The 21,562-nt window shown below is 48.7% G+C and overlaps 1 protein-coding gene across 3 annotated transcripts in view; it reads left to right on the top strand.

The window, feature by feature from the left end:
- The window catches only part of fam49bb (family with sequence similarity 49 member Bb), a 50,632-nt gene extending 29,660 nt beyond the window's left edge, over positions 1-20,972 (top strand). For 2 of the 3 annotated variants that reach the window (XM_080855254.1, XM_080855253.1), the window contains exons 3-12: positions 1,925-2,007; positions 4,099-4,220; positions 4,802-4,907; positions 10,089-10,228; positions 14,568-14,645; positions 16,994-17,110; positions 17,319-17,398; positions 17,786-17,912; positions 18,531-18,601; positions 19,969-20,972. In XM_080855254.1, the coding sequence (XP_080711380.1) occupies positions 1,935-2,007; positions 4,099-4,220; positions 4,802-4,907; positions 10,089-10,228; positions 14,568-14,645; positions 16,994-17,110; positions 17,319-17,398; positions 17,786-17,912; positions 18,531-18,601; positions 19,969-20,032 (978 nt within the window). In that variant the 5' untranslated portion in view covers positions 1,925-1,934 and the 3' untranslated portion in view covers positions 20,033-20,972. The remainder of the gene's footprint in view (positions 1-1,924; positions 2,008-4,098; positions 4,221-4,801; positions 4,908-10,088; positions 10,229-14,567; positions 14,646-16,993; positions 17,111-17,318; positions 17,399-17,785; positions 17,913-18,530; positions 18,602-19,968) is intronic. The other variant, XM_080855255.1, reaches the window with a different exon arrangement.
- Positions 20,973-21,562: the final 590 nt, after the last annotated feature.

Genomic DNA, 21,562 nt, shown 5'->3' with positions numbered 1-21,562 from the left:
ATTTGGTTCCCACGGCTGAAAACGGCATTGTTTCTGCTGGTCTCAATCCACGCCAGTACCTCAAATCGGAATGGATTTAGCTGACATTTTTGATGCATGTACAAAACATCCTCCAGATAACGTCCAGACAGAATTTGTCTGATCTGATTTTTGTGAAGTGACTTAATAAAAGTAAGAAATGTAACCCTCCAGCTCCCACCAAAACACGGTCTTGGGAACGGCCGCCTCAACCTTCCCAGGCCTCTTTCACTGCCGTGCCTCCTCTGCTGGTGACAGGTGGCTCAAAGGCCTCCTTTACCTTTACGGCATCAACACATCGCTGTGTCTGTCTATCTGTCTGTCTGTCTGTCTGTCTGTCTGTCTGTCTGTGTCTGTCTGTCTGTCTGTCTGTCTGTCTGTCTGTGTGTGTGTGTGTGTGTGTGTGTGTGTCTGTCTGGCTTGTCACCATGTGAAATAAGGATGTTGCTGTCCGTCCTGTTTTGTGGGCCAGTCTGGAAAAACCACACCACTGGGTCTGGGTGATTTACAGTCAGCACTGCGTCACAAGCTCCCTCTAAGGGTCACCCTGGAGGCTGTGTGGATAGGCTATTTTTTGGGGTGGGGGAGAAGTGCCTTTTTTGACCCACTTAGTGTTCCACCCAGTAGGGGTAAATGGCCAAGGGTGGTGTGATGTTATTTGGCTGGGGAGGGTAATGCACCCCCAGGGTAGAAGGGACACCCAACTAATTTCATCCACATTTGTTGGTAAGACTTGGACTTTTGGCTTCGCATATAACGGCTCTCCAAGTCTTTCCTCCCAGCCTTGGCTGTTGGCAGTGGCTCTGTGAACCATCAGCTGCGAATTGAATTGAGGCTGTGTGTGCCTGTGTGTGTGTGTGTGTGTGTGTGTGTGCATCTGTGTGTGTGCGTCTGTGTGTGTGTGCATCTGTGTGTGTGTGTGTGTGTGTGTGTGTGTGTGTGTGTGCGTGTGTGCGTGTGCCTGTGCGTCTAGGTTGTGTATATATTTTTGTATGTATATATATTTGTGTGTGTGTGTGTGTGTTCGAGTGTGTAGCTCTGTGTGTGGTGCTAGGTTCCACTCAGTTAGAGCCGAGCTCCAAGGCGGAGGGTTTCCCGTAAGTGGGCCGCCCTGTGTGTGTGGCAATGCGAGTGTGTGTGTGTGTGTGTGTGTTGAGAGGAGGGGATTTTGGGGACATCTGGTATGCCAGGCCCCTGTACAGGAAAACCACACAGCGTCTGGAGGCCTGGGGGGGTGTGGGGGGGTGCACATGGGTCTAATGTGGGCACATCTGGGTATTGGAAGGGAGAAAGGCTTTTAGGGTGTGTGTGTGTGTGTGTGTGTGTGTGTGTGTGTGTGTGTGTGTGTGTGTGTGTGTGTGTGTGTGTGTGTGTGTGTGTGTGTGTGTGTGTGTGTGTGTGTGTGTGTGTGTGTGTGTGTGTGTGTGTGTGTGTGTGTGTGTGTGTGTGTGTGTGTGTGTGTGTGTGTGTGTGTGTGTGTGTGTGTGTGTGGGGGTGGGTGGGGGGGGTCGGCTGGTTGTGTTGAGGCAACAGAGGTGACAGGAATGTGGATCTGGGAGTACAGAGAGGAACACCAGATTCCATTGGATACCCATCCCTGCTCCCTGCCCACACACACACACACACACACACCACACTAACTCGCTCACACACACACACACTCACTCACTCGCTCACACACATACAAACACATACACACACACACCCTGAGGTTTCCTTTGTTTTTATCCCTTTCAGCTGAGAAAACTCATGGTATTTAAAGTTGTGTTCTATTTTAAGTAATCATTTGCTTTCTTTTCCCTTCTTCCTTTCTCTCCCTCTCTCTCTCTCTCTCTCTCTCTCTCTCTCTCTCTCTCTCTCTCTCTCTCTCTCTCTCTCTCTCTCTCTCTTGCTCTCTCTCTGGCAGGTACCTTGACATGGGGAACCTCCTGAAAGTTTTGACATGCACAGACCTTGAGCAGGAGCCAAATTTTTTCCTCGATTTTGAAAGTAAGTCGTCCCCCCCCCCCCTCATGTCTCTCCAAGCAACCACACTGCTTCTCATCAGCAGTGTCCTCCATCGGAATCCCCCCCCCCCCACACACACACACACAGACACACACATATAGAGGGCTTACGAGTATTCTCCATCTTGGCTGCCTTCAGACTGCTTATGGAACTGGCGTTACCGTAACGAGTCTCGGTGGAAAAGTGCTGTTCACTCATGTCCACTGCATTGGAGCCACAGACGCACCCACACACACACACACACACACACACGCACACACACACACGCACACACACACACACACACACACATGCACACACACACACACACACGCATCCGGCCTCCTGACTCGCTCAAACAGCCATCTCTCGCATGGCAGAGACCCGGGTGGCATCATTTATCCACTGCTGCTGAGAAAATGAGATCCCTGTTCTCTGTCTCTCTCTCTCTCTCTCTCTCTCTCTCTCTCTCTCTCTCTCTCTCTCTCTCTCTCTCTCTCTCTCTCTCTCTCTCTGTGGATCTCACCTACTTTTATGCATTTCTCTCTCTCTATCACACACACACACAGGCGACCACACACAGGCGCACACACACACACACACACACACACACACACACATACGTTCACACCAGACTAACCCTACCTAAGATCTGCCATACAGACCTACATCCATAAGTAAGCCTCTCTCTCTCTCTCTCTCTCTCTCGCTCTCCTGTCTGACGGTGCCAGAGGGTGTGTGAAATAAGAATGATCCCACTGAGTGCCGACTACGACCATTTTCCACCCTCTGTGCACCGCAGACCCACCCAGCATTCCAGAGCCTCCAGGCCTAAATTAAATCTATACATCACAGCAGAGGCACAGTTCCTCCTCAGCACAGGCAGGGGGCAGACAGGAGCAGAGATGGGTACAGTGGGCCAACAAAAGGCCGCCATCGGAGGGGCCGTCATGACGGCAGGACCCACCCATAGCGCGCTCCGTCAGCCTGTCTGGGCCACGGTTACGTCACGCCGTGCCGGAGGGAGACGGGCTCTGTAGCAGGGCGGCCCAGTGTCTTACTGACCCGCCGGTTTTCCAGTAGCGGCGCGTGGACGTCGTGTTGTCGACGCGCATATGCCACAACCCCCCCCCCCTTTGCTTGGGGCGTGTGTCCTCTACCCCCGCCCGCACCAGTTGAGTCACCCACGACCGCTGGTCTGTCTGGCAGCGCCACTTATGAGGAGGAGCAGGAATGCATCTCTTGTTTAACATCGTTTCCCCTCTCTTACTCTCTTCAGATGTGGCTCTAGAAGTTTCCATATAAAAACGTTCCCCCTCCTGCTCTGCAATTCGCTACAAGCTCTTCCACACGTGAGAGCAGCAGCAGCAGCAGTTCTGGCAAATTCTAAGAACCCAGCCCTCCTTCCATCCTATCTGTTCTCCACATCACCAGCTGGTCCACACACACACACACACACACACACACCACACATAAAGGAGGTTTTTCAGTGCATGTGTAATCGGACTAGGGAATACTGTACATTCCATCTGGATGATATAATGGCCTTGAGGAGCAAGCAGAGGCAGAGGTCAGAACGCTGGCCTGCCTGCCTGCCTGCCCCTGTGTGTGTGTGTGTGTGTGTGTGTGTGTGTGTGTGTGTGTGTGTGTGTGTGTGTGTGTGTGTGTGTGTGTGTGTGTGTGTGTGTGTGTGTGTGTGTGTGTGTGTGTGTGTGTGTGTGTGTGTGTGTGTGTGTGTGTGTGTGTGTGTGTGTGTGTGTGCGTGCGCGTGCGCACATCCGTACGTGTATAGGAATGGGGCTGGGGGGGTTGAGCTCATTACAGCTGATCTGTGCACATAGAGCCGCCCTGTATGTCTGTATTACAGCAGACATTTATGAGAAGAGTTCATGTAAAGGTTACATAGGGTGTGAGATTAAAATTGTATAGTTTCTTTTGTAATAAGCGGTAGGTTCTTGGTGTAATTTTCAAGTCATAATATATATAGTCTTGAATATATTCAGTCAGGTAGATATTGCAGCAGAATTAAGAAGACATTAATCATGTAAATTAATCATTGTGTGTGTGTGTGTGTGTGTGTGTGTGTGTGTGCAGATGCCCAGCCCACAGACGCAGAGCGTGAAGTATGGGATCAGGTAGACGTGGTGCTGAAGGATGCATGCACCATCCTGGACGAGCTGCAGGCCTATAAGGGTGCAGGCATGGAGATTCGAGAGGTGCGTATCACACACACACACACACACACACACACACATTAATGAATATACACATCTTCCAGTACACTCATGCACACACACACACTTGGAGACTGTCAGTTTATTCATTCCATCACACCTCAGATTTTGCCATGCTCTGGTTGCCATGGCTACTGTTGCTATACCACTGTGCAGCTCAGTTGCCATGGCATTTTTTGGGGAAGAATTTTGGCAAGGCCAACAAGAGCGAGATGTTCTCCTGCCCATTTATATATTTATTTTCGTAATATCTTCCAAATTCAACGAAAAAGAAACAGGAGGGGGGAAACACACTGTACCGTACAAATTGCTAATTAGTTAATTGCTCATCAGGACACGGAGCTCTTGGAAATTTAAACACGTTTTTCTAAGAAAAAAAAGAAAAAAGGAAGCCTTCCAATGCTCTCCATTTTGAGCCGACTGCGACGGGATTACACAAATCATGTCATGCCTAATGTCTTCCTCGGCAGGGAGGCCCAGAGGCTCATTGTGTGTGTGTGTGTGTGTGTGTGTGTGTGTGTGTGTGTGTGTGTGTGTGGTGCTGCTCTCCTTCCCTCCACCAGGCCATCCAGAACCCCAACGACGAGGCGCTGCAGGAGAAGGCCTGGGCCGCCGTGGTGCCGCTGGTGGGCAAGCTGAAGAAGTTCTACCAGTTCTCCCAGAGATTAGGTGAGCCCACTGCCGCCACCGCTGCCTAATGAGTGAGTGAGTGAGTGAGTGAGTGAACCACAGCCTTGGTGACCTATAATCACACGTACTTGCATGGAGCCAGGCAGAGATTAACATAGCTGAGGTGAATTGTGACCTCTGACCACCACACACACACACACACGGCAAGTTCTTTCGCCCTCTCTTTCTTTCACTTTATCATCTTCAGTGTATTGTGACATGACGACTTGAGAACTTGTCCACCGCACAGGCACAGGCACAGGCACAGGCACAGGCACAGGCACAGGCACAGGCACAGGCACAGGCACAGGCACAGGCACAGGCACAGGCACAGGCACAGACACAGACACAGACACAGACACAGACACAGACACAGACACAGACACAGACACAGACACAGACACAGACACAGACACAGACACAGACACAGACACAGACACAGACACAGACACAGACACAGACACAGACACAGACACAGACACAGACACAGACACAGACACAGACACAGACACAGACACAGACACAGACAATTTCGCTCTCTGTTTCTTTCGCTTTCTCAACATAGCCAAGTTTATCTTCAGTGAATTGTGACCTCTGACTTGTCTCTTGTCCACCACACACACACACTCATACTCATGGCAAGTTCTTTCGCTATCACTTTCTTTCGCTTTATCATATTCAGTGAATTGTGACCTGACTTGAACTTCTCCACACACACACACACACACACACACACACACACACACACACACACACACACACACACACTCTCATACTCATACTCATGGCAAGTTCTTTCGCTATCACTTTCTTTCGCTTTAGCATCTTCAGTGAATTGTGACCTGACTTGAACTTGTCCACCGCACACACACACACACACACACATACAGACACACTCACACTCACATTCGTGCCTGCTCACTCATTCTTGCACACTGACATGAAGAAAGTTCCAGGCTCGTCCACACACAGGCAGGCATCAACACTCAACTACACATGCACAAATGCACATACATGGTTGAACACACTCCCCCATCCCCCCATCCCTCTTCAAACGCACACACAACCCCAAGCCCCCCCCCCAAACAAACACACCCCCACACGCGTCACGTCTGCTCATGCTCGGATGCTCGCCCCTGCCCCCCCACACTGCTGTCTCAGGTCACGACCTCTTGAGGGCTTGTTGGGCTTCGGATGACGACTTAAGCACCCCCTCCACCCCTAAAGCAACCTGGGGCGTCCTGAGCCACGACCCACCCTTGCCCCCTCCCAATGCCTCCTGTGCCCTCTGCGTGGCCCTCGGGGCCTTGCCGAGCACGGGCCCTTAATCCCAGTAATGGCCTCAAAGCTGCAGTCGATGAACACAGGCCCCAGCCAGTGCGCCGCGGCGCTGTTACGTAACCAAGTAGGTCACCTCCTTCTCCCGCGTTTTCCAGTCTGATTCACACACTTCTGCCACGGCCCTGAGAGGGGGGAGATACGTGTGTGTGTCTCTGTGTTTGTGTGTGTGTGTGTGTGTGTGTGTGTGTGTGTTTGTAGGGGGGTGGGCAAGGGGGAGGTGGGGTCTTCCCTCACGCTTGACTGGCTGCTATGATTGATGTTAAAGCATTATTAGATGCGTTTGATTTTCGTTTGAAAATGATATTCCATTCCGTCTCTCTTCTGTTGAATTATTACTGATAACATCACGATCTTAGGGATGCCGGGATTCGTTTCAGGCGCCCAGGCTTCTTACAGGGCTGCGAGTAGTGAGGCCACACCGGGGGTATGGCTTTAGCAATGTTCCTGAGCATAATTGGTCCCTGTGTGTCATAACAGCCGCTGCGAGTGAAGCTGACATTTACTGGCAGTGGAGTCATTCTCAATGTCATGGTCTGTGCAGAGAAATCTCTGGGAAAGTTGAGGCTCCGTAATTGAGAACAGATCGGAGAAATCAAGGTGGTTGGCGGTGGTGGTGGTGGGGGGGGGGGGTCCCAGGCAGTCAAGGGGTGTCTCAGGTGCTCTAAGAGGATGGGACAGTTACACATGTGTCTGGGCCGGGCTGCCTCAGAATGTTTTGCAATCAACAGATGACCGCTTTTGAAGTTCGACTCTACGCTCTCCTGACTACCATGACGGTAGTCTGCCACACTCGCTACGCACTGTAGGTCATTGTTTGCTCCCTATGCTAACGCACGCTTCTAGTCAGAGCTGGAGTTGGCTGCTTCTGGGAATAAATGGGATGAGAACGATCATTTGCGTGCCAACGGATTGCTCCCATCTCTGCAGTCAGAACACATTTGCAGCCTCTGCGGTGCACGCAGAGACACCTCTTGGAAACTCCCTCTCCCCACAGCTGGAGGAAAGCCACTGGAGATGCTGCAGTGTGGTAGACCTCCACAAAGGGACAAGGGGATGGTAAACAGAGGATCATGCGAGGGCACTCTCCTCTCGAGGATGGAAAAACATGGGCGCGGAAGCCAGGGTAGTGGAAGGGCGTCGATGCCACCCTGCAGGGATACATCACACATTCTCTATCTCTCTCTCTGTCTGTCTTTCTCTCTCTTTCGCTACCCTTCCCTCTCTCGCTCCCTGTCTGTCCCTCTCTCTGCCCCCCCCACATGTGCTTTTCTTCCACCCTCCTGCCCACCCCTGATCTGATGGCTTCTGACGGCTCCTTCCTCCCCCCTCTCTCCCCCCGTACCTCCCTCAGACTCCACGGGAGAGCCAAAAGCCTGCCGTCTTCTCCCAGGTCTCTTCTGAAAGTGGCCCGCCTCAGCTTCTGTTTTGACTGGGTCGGGGAGGAAAGTGCACTTCCCTGGCTTTTTTTGATCATAGCGCAGGAGGAAAAAAAACTAAACAAAACACGGCTCCAGCAGACATTGGCTGCCATTACAAATAATTGCCGATCCGCTCAATTTACCGTGGCCAGGCGCTCACTTCTCTGTCCCCAGCCAAGAGTCCCTGCCCCTTCTTTATGCTAAGCAGGGCCTGAACCTCAGCAGTCTACCACCCCACCAAAGGCTCTGCTGTCTGGGAATCTGTATGTCCACATGGCAAGCAGCAGACACCTAGGAGCAAATAATGTGTAAGGGGATGAGTTTTTTTATCTTTTGCGCTAAATGCTGTACAAGGCATTTCTACATGATCCTAATGATGTTCGGTTTCATAAATTAGCGCATTATGTCAATGTCTTGAGTCTTACACAATTTTTTTTAATGTTTTTATAAAACCAGACTGGAAGGGTGCTCAGAAAGTGCAGACCTCCGCCAAGGCCAAATGCCTTATCTCAACAACAAAGGTTAAAAATGATTTGTGTATCTGCCCGGAGATTCGGAACCACTCCAAAAATGAATGGGTTCTTCCTTGGCCCCATGCTACACCTCTACACCCCAAGCAGACAGGGAAATAAAATAAAACACCTCAAACAAAATAAAAACCAGGATCAAACCAACAAAATAAAACCATTTCATGAAAATCGGGCTGGTAGTCATTGCGAAATCCAACTGACAAACATACAAACCATCTTAAAGTTTCCTCTCTGTATGACATGCTTGGGAAGTTAAAGCCAGTTTCCAGGGAGTAGGCGCTTCTCCGTGCGTCTCCAAAGGAAGCCGAGCCGTCATCGCGTGGAGTGAAGGTGAGCGGGGCGCTGACGTGTCGGCCGCCGTCTGTCAGGGGTCGGAGTACTCCAGCCCTGACAGCGTTTGATGTGCTCGCAAATGGGCCTCGGCAGGGAAGATGACGAGCCGAGTGATCGCCGCTTCCACCACTCAACGGGTGAACTCCACTGGAAGAAGAAGACATGACCTGACTCCTCCGCACTCTAAGAATGGATGATTGGAAATCTGTGACTCACAGCTGAAATACCCAAAGCAGATTCAAAAGCCTGGCTACATTTTTCATTTCTATTTTTTCCATCATGGTTCAATTATTCATTTTCCCTTTCTTGACCGTGCGGGTTTGTGTGAGGTGAAAGATTCATTTTTCGAATTGTGGACTGGGGCAAACTCGTTGTCCTCATGTGTTTCCTCTTTCATAGATTGTAAAGCCCTAGATTTTGGATTCATCGACCTGGTTATCGACTCTCCTCCAGTGGCTCAGATTCTTTAACCTGCCATGATGAGCCTCTCTGTGGCCCTTGGCGTGTTTTGAGGTTCAGGTCCCGCGCACGCTGACCTGGTCCCCACTGTTCGTCCCCTTTTGCTTCCAAATCAATCTAGATAATAATATCTGTGTCCTCTGCTCCGGCCCCCCTTGTGTAATCTCATTTGGTGTGACCCAGTGTGGACCTGCGCCGTTTGTTATGCAAGAGCACGGGGTGCTCGTTAGGGCTTGAGCTTAATGCGCTGCATTGCTCCTACTCCATGCATCTCCACACATGTATACACACATGCATTAACACACACACACACACACACACACACACACACACACATACACACATATACAAACACATACACCTCCAGGGGTTCTAAGCCCCTGCTTAGCCTACTGCATCAAGGTCGTCTTGGGTCTTAAGCTGAGTTTGTTATGTAAGTGTGTGTGTATGAATGTATGCGCGTGTGTGTGTGTGTGTGTGTGTGTGTGTGTGTGTGTGTGTGCGTCTGAGGGAACATGCATTTAGATCATTAGATATTAATGTCTGTATTAGATTATGTGATGTGAGCAAAGGGCCTTGTTCAAACACCCAAGAGGATTACACGTCTGACGTCTACAGAGGCACATGATTACTTTCTGTTGTGGTCTCTGTGTTTGGGTGTTGGGCTCTGTAGGAGTGTTGTACAACAGGGATAGACGACTAAATAACAATCTCCTAATTGAATTGGATGAGATGCGCTCCTGTAGGGAATTGTACCACCGCAGATCTCGGAATGCTTTGTGTTTAATTTAGTCCTAAACAAGACGAAGTGGTTCAAATCTGTGGTGGTAATTAGTATTTTAGGATGCCATCGCTTCCCTCATGTAATGCAATGCTGGGCCTTCACCCACATATGTATACACGCACAAAAAAACACACACTTGGGAGTCGTTTTTGTCGGTTTTAATTCCCAGACAGTACACCAACATTCTCCACACTTAACCTAATCACTCCATCGAATCAAATGCTCTAACCTTATTTTATCTTTTTATTGTATTCATTTCCTTCCCCCATCCCTCCCTCCCTCCCTCCCGCTCCCTCTCTCTCTCTCCCCCACACAGAGGCGGCGCTGCACAGCCTGCTGAGGGCCCTGACTAGCGAGACGTACGTGGACCCCACGCAGCACCTGGAGCGCGAGCAGGCGCTGGCCAAGCAGTTCGCCGAGATCCTGCACTTCACGCTGCGCTTCGACGAGCTCAAGGCAGGTGTCCGCTCACTCCCCGCCACCATCACCTGCATCCTCTACCAGCTTAGCAAGAACTCGTGTGTGTGTGTGTGTGTGTGTGTGTGTGTGTGTGTGTGTGTGTGTGTGTGTGTGCACTCAAAGCCAGTGATGGCAAACGTTATCTGTAGATTACTGAGATTTTGCCTTGGGCTAAGCCCGAACATGTCTTACAACAAGGCTTGAACCCCCTTTCCTTTGGTGTTCATTTCTATGAGGCTCTGTGATAAAGCCTGGTGAAATACAGTGGCACACAGCATACAGTGGAGAACAGAGTTGGTCTGTTTCACACTCTGAGCTGCTATGAGTAGAAGCACCATTTTAAATGAGACAGGCTAAATGTCACAGAGTTTCAGATTGAGTGAAGGGGAATTTTCCAGAGCCTGACCAGCCCTCCGAGGACATGATTGTTTTAGACTCGGCTGACTGGCTGGTTTAGTTGATTCATAGAAGGTTCTGGAGTACCACCTGAATAACAACCAGTTCACAAAGAGCAGTTTTTTATCTCATTCTTAATCCCCCATCTTGTGGTGATGACTGAAGTGCGTGTCATTTACCTTGCAGGCTGCTCAATTTCCTATGTGTGTGTGTGTGTGTGTGTGTGTGTGTGTGTGTGTGTGTGTGTGTGTGTGTGTCTTTGTGTGTGTGTGTCTTTGTGGGGGGTTGTATGTGAGAGCTTTGTTCTCCACACACCAACCTTTCCCTCAGGTGCGATAAGCGGCGGGTGTAATAGGTTAACAAGTTCCTCCTGCTCGCTAATTACGCACTAATAGGATTACCATGCCGGCTAACGAGAAGTTAATTAGCGTTTCATTTTGTCTCGGAGTGTAAGCCCCAAGTTTGCGATATCTCCACACCCACATAAGGGAGCACTAAAGAACAATGTGGAGTATCTTTTTCTGATCCTCCACAACAGAAGAAATGTTTCACCTGGGGCACGGTAGTTCCCTCTGGCTCTGTTGCGGTGCTGAGGCGTCTCTCTCTCTCTCTCTCTCTCTCTCTCTCTCGTGTCTCCCGTATCTCCCGTATCTGGGTTCAGTCGAGTTCATTGAGAGGGATGTGCATTTTTTTTCACTCCGCCGTGAGCTGTGCTCCTCTGATCCCGCCTCTCTGTAAGTGTCTGTCACCTCGGCCGTGGGTTCGCCGGCAGGAACACTTACACGTCTGTCTGAGACGATCATCATGCCTTACCGTTGTCTTGCTATACATAGGGGGAGAAATTGTTGCCTCTACCACCCCTCCCCCCACGCACACACACATTCAGTCATTTACTTGCATACTCACACACACAGATTCCCCGAGGCTCTAGGGTGGGACGCCCCAATTAAAGCCCCCTGCCTCGACTCAAGCTCGATAAAAGTGGGTAGGTAGGGGGTGCAAGGTGGCGTGCCAGCCCCCATTCCGCCAGCCCTCAGTCACTGCGCCTGACCTAGTTAGCCCGCGCTAGCGCCCGTGAGCCGCTGGCTGGCAAATAAATGGGGCCGTCTGGACTGGCACTAGCCACAACACTGTCTGGTAAACGGACAAGAGGCTCAGCACCAGTCCGTTGTGCCATGGCAGTGCCATGCTGTGCACTAATGCTAGCCACGCTGGCATCTACCATCCTCAACAATAGGGCTAATGTAGCGCCAAGCCAATTACTTTGACGTATTTGCCAGTTGTAGGAGCAGAAGGTTGACGGATAAGACCATAGGGTTATGGCTGGGGCCTACTGGTCAGCTAAGTGACTTTGTGTTCTGATGGCCATTATCATGTCCCCAAGTGTCTGATTTCTTTAAAAGTGTGTGCCCGGGGGGACCCGCATGCCCCCTCGACTAAGGACGGGGTTTCCCAGGACGGTTTGCTCATTGGAAACCATCTGAATTTGATCAAGCATTTGTAAAGACATTAGAAGTGCCCTGTTATTGGCCCTGCCCTTCCGTTCTCAGGACAAACAAACAAAAGAATCAAATTTTTCAGCCAGTTAAAGAATCGTCTTTTGTTGTCAATTAGCCAGAAAAGGTCAGTGTTTTGCTTTCGTACAAACAGCGTTTGTGTGCAGTGAAACAGTGATGTACAGTACAGTATGTATCTACTAGTATGTCTGTCTGTGTCTGTGTGTGTGTCTGTGTCTGTGTCTGTGTCTGTGTCTGTGTCTGTGTCTGTGTCTGTGTCTGCGTGTGCGTGTGCGTGTGCGTGTGCGTGTGCGTGTGCGTGTGTGTGTCGGTGACAGAAATGGAGTATGTTACTCCCTAATGTAGGTCAGCTCACAGGAGGACCTGAAAAAGAGTGTTGGGCAGGGGATGGGTTAGGAGGGGATGGGAGGGGACCCAGCGAGCGCGACGGGCGGAAATGAAGGTAGTGAATGATTTATAGAGGGAACGGAATGCCCGAACTTTAAACGCCTACACCCCCAGTGTTAACAGACACCTCAAAAGGAGAGAGAGGAGATCAAGAGGCACGCACCATTAACACTCAATCAGAGACGGTCCTCCACACACCGTAGTCATTAATCACGTGAAGCCCAAACCAAACAAAAGAGGCTCTGCAGAACACTGGGATGCTCAAATCCCTCCCAACCCAACGTTGGGAAACACAGGGCTGATGATGGCAGCAGTATGGGTACTGTTTGTACAAGTCCTGTAAACTTTATGAAGCTGTTCACACTTCATTTCCTTATATCACGTGATCAGTCATGGACTGTTTACAACTCAGCACATTGCTTTTAGCCTTTTGTATTTAGCGTGATTTATGTGTCAACTTTTGATTCGTTTTGTTATGAAAAGTCCTGCTCACCGCTTGTGTTTCAGCCAGGTTTTTTTTTACTGAGTGTAATGCCTGTTTGAAAAAGGAGAATGAAATTAGCCCCATCATTTTTTGGGTCAACGTCATTGAAAAGGTTGCCAGCCCTGTTTATTTTTCTAGCGCAAGGTCACCAATTTGTGAGGTTAACGTGAATTTAAATGAACTGAATGACGGGCAAATGTTGTTGTTAATGGTCACAAATGAATTCTCGCGTTGGCCATTCATTCATGCCTCCACACGTGCAGTATCCATTCACACGCTCAGATGCCTAGTGAAGTGTGTGGTGCCCAGCGTACAGAAGGCAGGGGTTGGAAAGCGGTTCTGTGCTCAAAAGCCCATGACCTTGAGGAATAAATTCGGCTCTTGTTCTTCCTTTGGCTTGCGGCCACAGATCTGAAGCCGTAATACCCACACCAGGGAGGGGGTCGTGACCCCCTGACCTCATCTAGCGCCCCTCTCTGACCCCCAGTCAAACGATGCCCTCAAGCACCCAAACGCTCTCCTCCATCTCTCCAAACTCCACCTAATGAGAGCATCTCTCTCTCTCTCTCTCTCTCTCTCTCTCTCTCTCTCTCTGTCTCTCTCTCTCTCTTTTATCTCTTTTTCTATCTCTCTGGTCCTGTGTTTTCTTTTCTCTGTTGCTCTCTCCTCTCCTCCTTCATTTTTGTTCCCATCGTCTCCTTCTTTCTTTCTCTACCCTTGCTCTCTCTCTCTCTCTCTCCCCCCCCCCCCCCCCTCATTCCCTCCTTCCCTCTGTCTCACCCCCCCCCCCCCCCCCTTTGCTCGTTGGCATCCATCTCTGTGGCCATCTGAAGCAGCCAATGCGCCGTGGCATGATCCAGCTAAGAGGGCGCCCTGAATGCCACAGGGTCAAGGCCCATTGAGAGAGGAGCTTGTCAGCGGCGGCTACCTCTGCCCACCACTCCCACTGGCTGCCACCACCGCTGCCAGCCAGCTAGCTGAAGATCCACTTAAGTAAAGCAGCAGCTAATCCTCTCAATGTCCCCCCTTTTTCAGTGCGCCAAGCCTGGGGCTAAGTTTATTTTCCAGCGTGTCAGGGCTGTGTCATGGAGACTGGGCTGCACGGACTGGCGTTTTTTTGGGTGTGTGTGGGGGGGTGGGGGTGGGGGTTTGCCTCGCCTCTGAAGGTATTGCTGCAGGGCCTGCTGCCACAATAGTCTCCTCTGGAAAATGAACACCCCAGACATGCATGTATGTGCGCAGACACACAAACACACACATGCATACGTATGCACATTCACACACACACGCACACACACACACACACACACACACACACACACACACACATACGCTCATACAAATATACTATACTATTTTATTACATTCACACAGCCACACACACACTTACACCTTTGCTATGGTACGCTATGGTTTGCTTGGTAGTGGAAAAATGGACAACAGCCTTGAGTCTTGAATGCATACTGACCTGCACCATGGCAGCCTGCGGAAATGCCTACTGCTCTTTATTGCAAGTCTCTCTTATCTCTTGTGTGTTGGCCTGATCCCACAGATGACAAATCCTGCCATCCAGAACGACTTCAGCTACTACAGGAGAACCCTCAACCGTATGAGGATCAACAATGTCCCTGTGAGTAGACACACACACACACACACACACACACGCACACACAGACACACACAGACACACACAGACACACACAGACACACACAGACACACACAGACACACACAGACACACACAGACACACACAGACACACACAGACACACACAGACACACACAGACACACACAGACACACACAGACACACACAGACACACACACACAGACACACACACACTCAAAAACATATACACATACTGTTCACCCCCCTTTATAAGCACAAGGGCTCTTTCTTTTTCTGTTCCTCTTTGCTAGATCTATCTGTCCCTTTCTTCATCCTGTCTTCATCGGCCCTGTTGTTGACCTTCTCCTCAGCCTTTATTTTCCTTTCCATTCCTTAAATCTGTCCTCCTTTACATTTCATCTTCCTCTCTGCTTCCTCCCGTTCTCCCATTTCTCCATCTATCTCCATCTATCTCCATCTCTCCACTCCCCAAGCCCCCCACCAAAACCCCCCCTCCTCCGTCTCGCTCGCCTGTTTGTCTCCTCTCCTCTCCTCCCCTCAGTGCCGTTCAGTGTTCGGAGATGCGACATTTGAGCTAAACTGACTGCCTTGTCCCCCCGTGGGGAGTGCCAGCGAGTTCAGCCGGCTCGCTCAAGCGCAAAAATGCCGCGACGACACAGGCCCCAGACCAGCTGTGGGACGCTCCTCCCCGTGGGACCTGGCGGGTCTCTGAGGGCCCCACACCTGACCTGGGGCCAGTGAAACGGCGTCCCGCAAGGGGAAGTGCTCAGACCTGCAGCTGGCTCGGCGTGAGCCGAGCTGGTATTCCCCCTCTCACAAACTCTACCTCTGTTGTTTTTTAGGGTTTTTTCTTTTTCTCTCAAAGTGAGTTCTCAGCAAGGTGTCTCATTTCCTAAGCTGGAACAAATTTCAGTTCTCAATTTCTTGATATTTTCATTTAGTCGTTTTTTTTTTGCATTGGTATACATTTTAATAGCTGCTCACACTTCTTCTGGCTTAAGGTGATTAGGATTGACTCAGAGGCACTAAGGGGTTCCAGGAGGCTTTTTATCCCCTATTTGAGGAAAAGAGGACTGGGAATGATAGAAAAATGTCATGACCTCAGATGTAGGTCAGCCCACATTTGGAGCAGTTTAGCTAAAAACCTTTCAGATGTTCTGTGCCAAGTGATGCCCCACCGAGACAATAGTCTCTCTTTGTCTGGTGTTTTTCTTTTTTTGCCTTGAAAGGCCATGCAGACGAGAAGAGGAAATGTTTAATATTTCAGTGAGGAGAACAATATGACTGCAGTTCCCTCCCCACCATGAACATACACTCCCTCCCTCCCGCCATCACACACACCCACACACACACACCCACACACACACACACACACTCTCTTCTTTGTTGTTAGGGTAAATGCCTGCAGATCCTTCCCCCTTCTATCCTGCCCCTCTAGCTTCTCTTATGCACTCTTCCTCCCTCTCTCTCTTTTTTATGTCTCTCTCTTTCTCTCCATTTCACCCTCATTCTCTCTCTCACCCCCTTTTTTCCCTCCAAATACGGATATGCCATTAAGCAAATGGATACCAGCCAGAATATTCCATCTCCACGCTGCACGTCTTCATGCCAGCATTCAAATGTCTGCCCACTTGAGTGGAACCAGCGCTTTCATCAGAGCCACCCTTCCATGTGCGGAGTGACGTGCAACATCATCTCTCCCCCACTCCAGATCATTATTTCATGGCTGGACTTTCTAACAGTCCATTAGATTCATACACATTTGACTCTGGGGAAATATAGCCTAGACTCCATTTCCAGGCAGATAACCCCCACCACCCCACCTCCCCTCTCGCCTCGGCCCCGCTGGGGGAGACACATCACACTGTAACGGCTGTTCTGGGAACAGTTGGCGCCGTTGATTTAGTAATGGTGAATGATAGGAGAGAGACAGTCAGAGCTGTACCCAGGACTGTTAGCCTTTCGCACCTGCATAATGGGCCCGTAGGCCTTTTCAGTGGAGTCCACTGCTAGTATCATACAGTGCAGCATTATACTACAGAATATAAAAGCTTACAGTTATATGGTGATGATCTCCCGGGCAGTCCGGAGTTGATTGCCTCAGTGCATCTATACAGTACACTGGGATGATTTATTTATGCTATATGCTGAGTCGGAAGCTGGCAATGAATTTTAAAGTTAGTCAGTCAGCCATGTAATGACTGTGGTGTACCGGTTATGTAACGGGTATAATTCAGCACATTTCAGTGTGGAAAATACGACACTGACATAAAACCAGAAGACTTGCAGCAGGTCTTGAATGACATTAAGAGTCCTGCTAATAACCAGTCTTCTTCTGTGTCCCTACGCAGGCCGAGGGCGAAAATGAAGTCAACAACGAGCTGGCCAATCGGATATCTCTGTTCTACGCCGACGCCACGCCCATGTTGAAGACTTTAAGCGATGGCACCACTAAGTTCGTCTCGGAGGTAAGCACAACCAACGTCCTTCCTAACCACCCACAAACGCTCATACGCTCTAGAACAAACCTTGCATTGGATGATTCAGTGGTTTATCGATGCCCCTGTTTCCAATTCGGATCTCATTATAAAGTTAGAATGGTTTGAGTAAGAATGGTTTGGGGTGGGCGGGTTCTGTCGATTGAGCTTTGTTGTGTGTGTGTGTGTGCCACTGCAGAACAAGAACCTGCCAATCGAGAACACGACTGATGTCCTCAGCACTATGGCCAGTGTGTGCAAAGTCATGCTGGAGACCCCGTAAGTCAACAACCACTTAGAGGACAAAGTGTGTAATCAATATCGCTCCGTGATGGTGATGTTAGCAGACATATCAGACAAATCTGTTCTCATATCTACTTCCTTTAAGTGTGTGTGTGTGTGTGTGTGTGTGTGTGTGTGTGTGTGTGTCAGGCACAGATTGGCACAGATTTGTACAATATCCCTGTGCCTCTCCCCCATCTGTCTGTCTGTCTGACACCATGTTTAGAGTGGTATGTGTTTGTGTGTGTGTATGTGTGTGTTGGGTCTATGCTCATGTATGTGTATAATTGACACATCTCCCTGTGTCCATATGTGTGTGCATCTGACACTCTGCTCCCTCTGTGTGTGTGTGTGTGTGTGTGTGTGTGTGAATGTTTACATCAGAGAGTACCGCAGCCGCTTTGCCAGCGAGGAGACTGTGTCCTTCTGCCTGCGGGTGATGGTGGGCGTCATCATCCTCTACGACTACGTCCATCCCGTGGGGGCCTTCGCCAAGTCCTCCAAGATTGACGTGAGTGTGGCCCTCGCATGCCCGCCCATTCTTAAGCATGTTTGCTCGAGCACACAAACACTGACCTCAGAGCAGTCTGTCAGCACTATGTAAGCAATGCCTCAAGGGCACCCATGTGTAGATGATGTGTGGTTTCTTGATTTGTATTTGATTGGATACGCTCGTTTGTGTGCTTTATGGTTTTTGTCAATCTAATGAGGGCATTTAGCATTTAGAGTGTGATTGGTGACTGGAGCTTAGCGTAGCAGTGTCACCGCTTGTGCTGGTGCTGAGATGTTCTACTAACTAGAGTTGTGTTCCTCTCCTCTGACAGATGAAAGGTGTTGGTGCTGAGATGTTCTACTAACTAGAGTTGTGTTCCTCTCCTCTGACAGATGAAAGGTGTTGGTGCTGAGATGTTCTACTAACTAGAGTTGTGTTCCTCTCCTCTGACAGATGAAAGGTGTTGGTGCTGAGATGTTCTACTAACTAGAGTTGTGTTCCTCTCCTCTGACAGATGAAAGGTGTTGGTGCTGAGATGTTCTACTAACTAGAGTTGTGTTCCTCTCCTCTGACAGATGAAAGGTGTTGGTGCTGAGATGTTTTACTAACTAGAGTTGTGTTCCTCTCCTCTGACAGATGAAAGGGTGCATCAAGGTTCTCCGGGACCAGCCTCCAAACAGTGTAGAAGGCCTTCTTAATGCTCTCAGGTAGTTATGAGTCTTTACCTCCAAATGGAACCATTTTATGTAAAACCCAAAACAGCCATTTCTTTACCTCAAGATGATTCACTGTGACAGTCCATAAAATCCTTCACCAACCAATGCTCACTCTATTTTAAAAGAAGGCATACCAAGGCAGCACCGAAAACTTTTGGGATTTATTTCTAATCCTGGTTAAATTGAAAGGATTACGGACCTCGGCTCAGTATAAGATCCACACCCCGGCCTCTAACACAGGGCTAGTGGGGGGGCGAGTCTGCCAGGTTCTCACCCTCTCTCTCACCAGGGCTCTTGGTCAGGGAACTGACAGTTTAAGTCCGGGCTACATCACCGATGCGCTCATCAACCCTCTCATGTGGTATGACTTATAGGGTGGGCTAGCTGTCATTTATTTGGATTCAACAGGACGAACTGGTGATTGGCTAGAGACTTCTTCTGGTGGGCACATCCCCTCTCTAAATGACTGACTTGGAGTCAGCCTGAATTTGCTTTCTTGAAGGACACTGTTGGTACCCCCTCCACACACACATACACACACCCCTTGGGCAGTCCACCGGCATCACTCTCCTCACCTGCAGGCTCGCAGTCACAGCTGCCTGCACGTCTCCATGGCAACTCCCACATCTGTGTCTCACACCAGTGGAACCTGTGGCGCTTCCTGTGGTGAGAGCCAACCAGGACATGTGTCAATCAAATGAAACTCTCACAAACACACACACACACACACACACAAATACACACACACACGCACACACACACACACACATACACTGGGTTTCTGCCACACACTGTCGAATCAGAATCTAAAAATGGCAGTGTTTACCCAATTGCTATGGCAACAAATGATGTGGGATCCTGTAGTGATCCTACCATCCCCTGCTCCCTCCCCACCACCACCCCCCAAACCCCACCATCCTTAGACCTCTCCTTGCCCCCCTGGCAGATCTGACTATGCCAGTCAGGTGACAGCATTCTTAACCAATCAAACCACTTGGAGAGGCGAATGTCACCCCACCCTCCCAACTGCTCCAGTTCCCCAAGGTCCTCGCCATAAAAGACTTTAAATGTTTGTGTGTGTGTGTGTGTGTGTGTGTGTGTGTGTGTGAGTGTGGGTGTTTTTGGGAATGTCAACATGTTCCTAATACACTGCACTGAACGTGCACTTTTAAAACAGTTAAATGAGGTAAATGAGTAAAGAATCCTTAATGACAACTTTACTATTCAGAGTGTGTATGTAAGTGCAAGTGTGTGGTTTAGCCAAAGGCCAAATTGGCTTGGTAATGATTTTTTTAATATATTTTTTACGAGGCTCATTAACTGATCTGATGGATGTGACCACCTTGTGTCCTCAACAGGTACACCACAAAGCATCTGAATGACGAGTCGACCAACAAGGCCATCAAAGCCATGCTGCAGTAAAACCTCCTCTGGGATCCACCTCTCCTCTGCCCCCCCCCCCCCCCCCCCCTGCTCTGGGACAGCGACCCCTCCCTTTACCCTCCACTCCCCATCCCGTCACAGCGATGCACAGAATGTTTTTATATGAAAATCTTACAAAAAAAATACTATAGCTAGGAAGACCGAGAGAAAAACAAACGATGGGAAAAAAAGAAAACAACGGCTTTGGGCATCGCTCCTTCCCCTCATTTTGTCTTTTCACAGAAAAAGTGAATGCTACTGCCGTAACCCGGACATCATTTTTGTGCCAAAACAGCGTTGCTTCGATTTGCTTTTACACGTCTCTCTGGAAAGGCCATGCAACAAATGGCAGCTATAAAAGCATTTCTCGTTACTTCTCCTTCTTTTCTCATTCTCCTTTTTAATTGAGCTTTTTTGTTTTCTTCCTGTGTGAGGGAGGGGGGAATGTTTTGACTTGAAATTTCAAAAGAGAGAGTTATACTATACATAGAGAAATATATATATATATGAATATATATTATTTTTGTTTGAATTAATATTTAATATTTCATCCTCTGCATGACAAAATGATGTCTCTTTTCCTCTATTTAAAAAAATGAACTAATACTTAAAATTCATTTATCAGCGTCAGTTTTTTTTCTGTAAATTTAAGGATGGAAATGTTTAAATTATGTTTTTGTTATTGAAATGGTACTTGTCACAATGGAGATTATTAAAAGATAGTACTGTTTATGTTTTATATTTTTTATAGATCTTGATTTAAGTGTTATTGTCTTTTTTTCATAGTTGTATTGTGATTTTTTTTTTTCTTTTTTTTTTCTTCTTATTTTGAAAACTAACTTTCAAACTGTGATGGGGGTTCAATTAAGTGGAAGTCTGGTGTGAAAAATGGTGACTTGTGCTGTCGGGAAACAATAAAAACTGCTTTCATGTTTTTGTATCTCGGTTTTCTCACAGTTTTTTCCTTCTTGGGAGTCTTTGAATAACACTCCCTTTTACTTACGTAGGTGGAGATATATACATATACATTCCGAGACTACCACAATTATTTACCCCTTTATATTTCACTTTAAAAGTTTGTGTGTTTGTCCATGTATGGACAGGCGCCTCTAATTAAGGGTGGGAAGAGTGGTGTTTGAGGTCAAAGAGAGCAGTTTAAAAGGCTTTCAAAAGCTGACATTTGTTTTAATGGACTCTTGTCACTTCATTGTTTTGCCCCATTTTCCTTCTTCAAGATTGGAATGTCTGAGCAATCTTCAAAGGCTAATTAAGTATTTTTTTCTGAACTAAATGTAACTCATTCTCCTTAACATTTTTTTCTATTCCATCTGTCCTTACATTACCCCCCACCCACCCACCTCCTCCTATCCATTTAATTCAGTCTAATGTAAACTGTTATGTTATATTTCCATTACTGGATCCTGCAGACATCTGCTGTAGTTTGTATAGCCACAAGGAACCCACCATGAAGCTGGAACACCTTCCCTTTTACTCTTGGCAGAAACATCATGTGCAGCACTAATCAATGTC

This window comes from Sprattus sprattus (genome assembly GCF_963457725.1).
Source record: "Sprattus sprattus genome assembly, chromosome: 17".
Classification (NCBI taxonomy): Eukaryota; Metazoa; Chordata; class Actinopteri; order Clupeiformes; family Clupeidae; genus Sprattus; species Sprattus sprattus.
The sequence above is the reverse complement of the archived record's forward strand: the minus strand, read 5'-3'. Positions and strand labels throughout refer to the sequence as shown.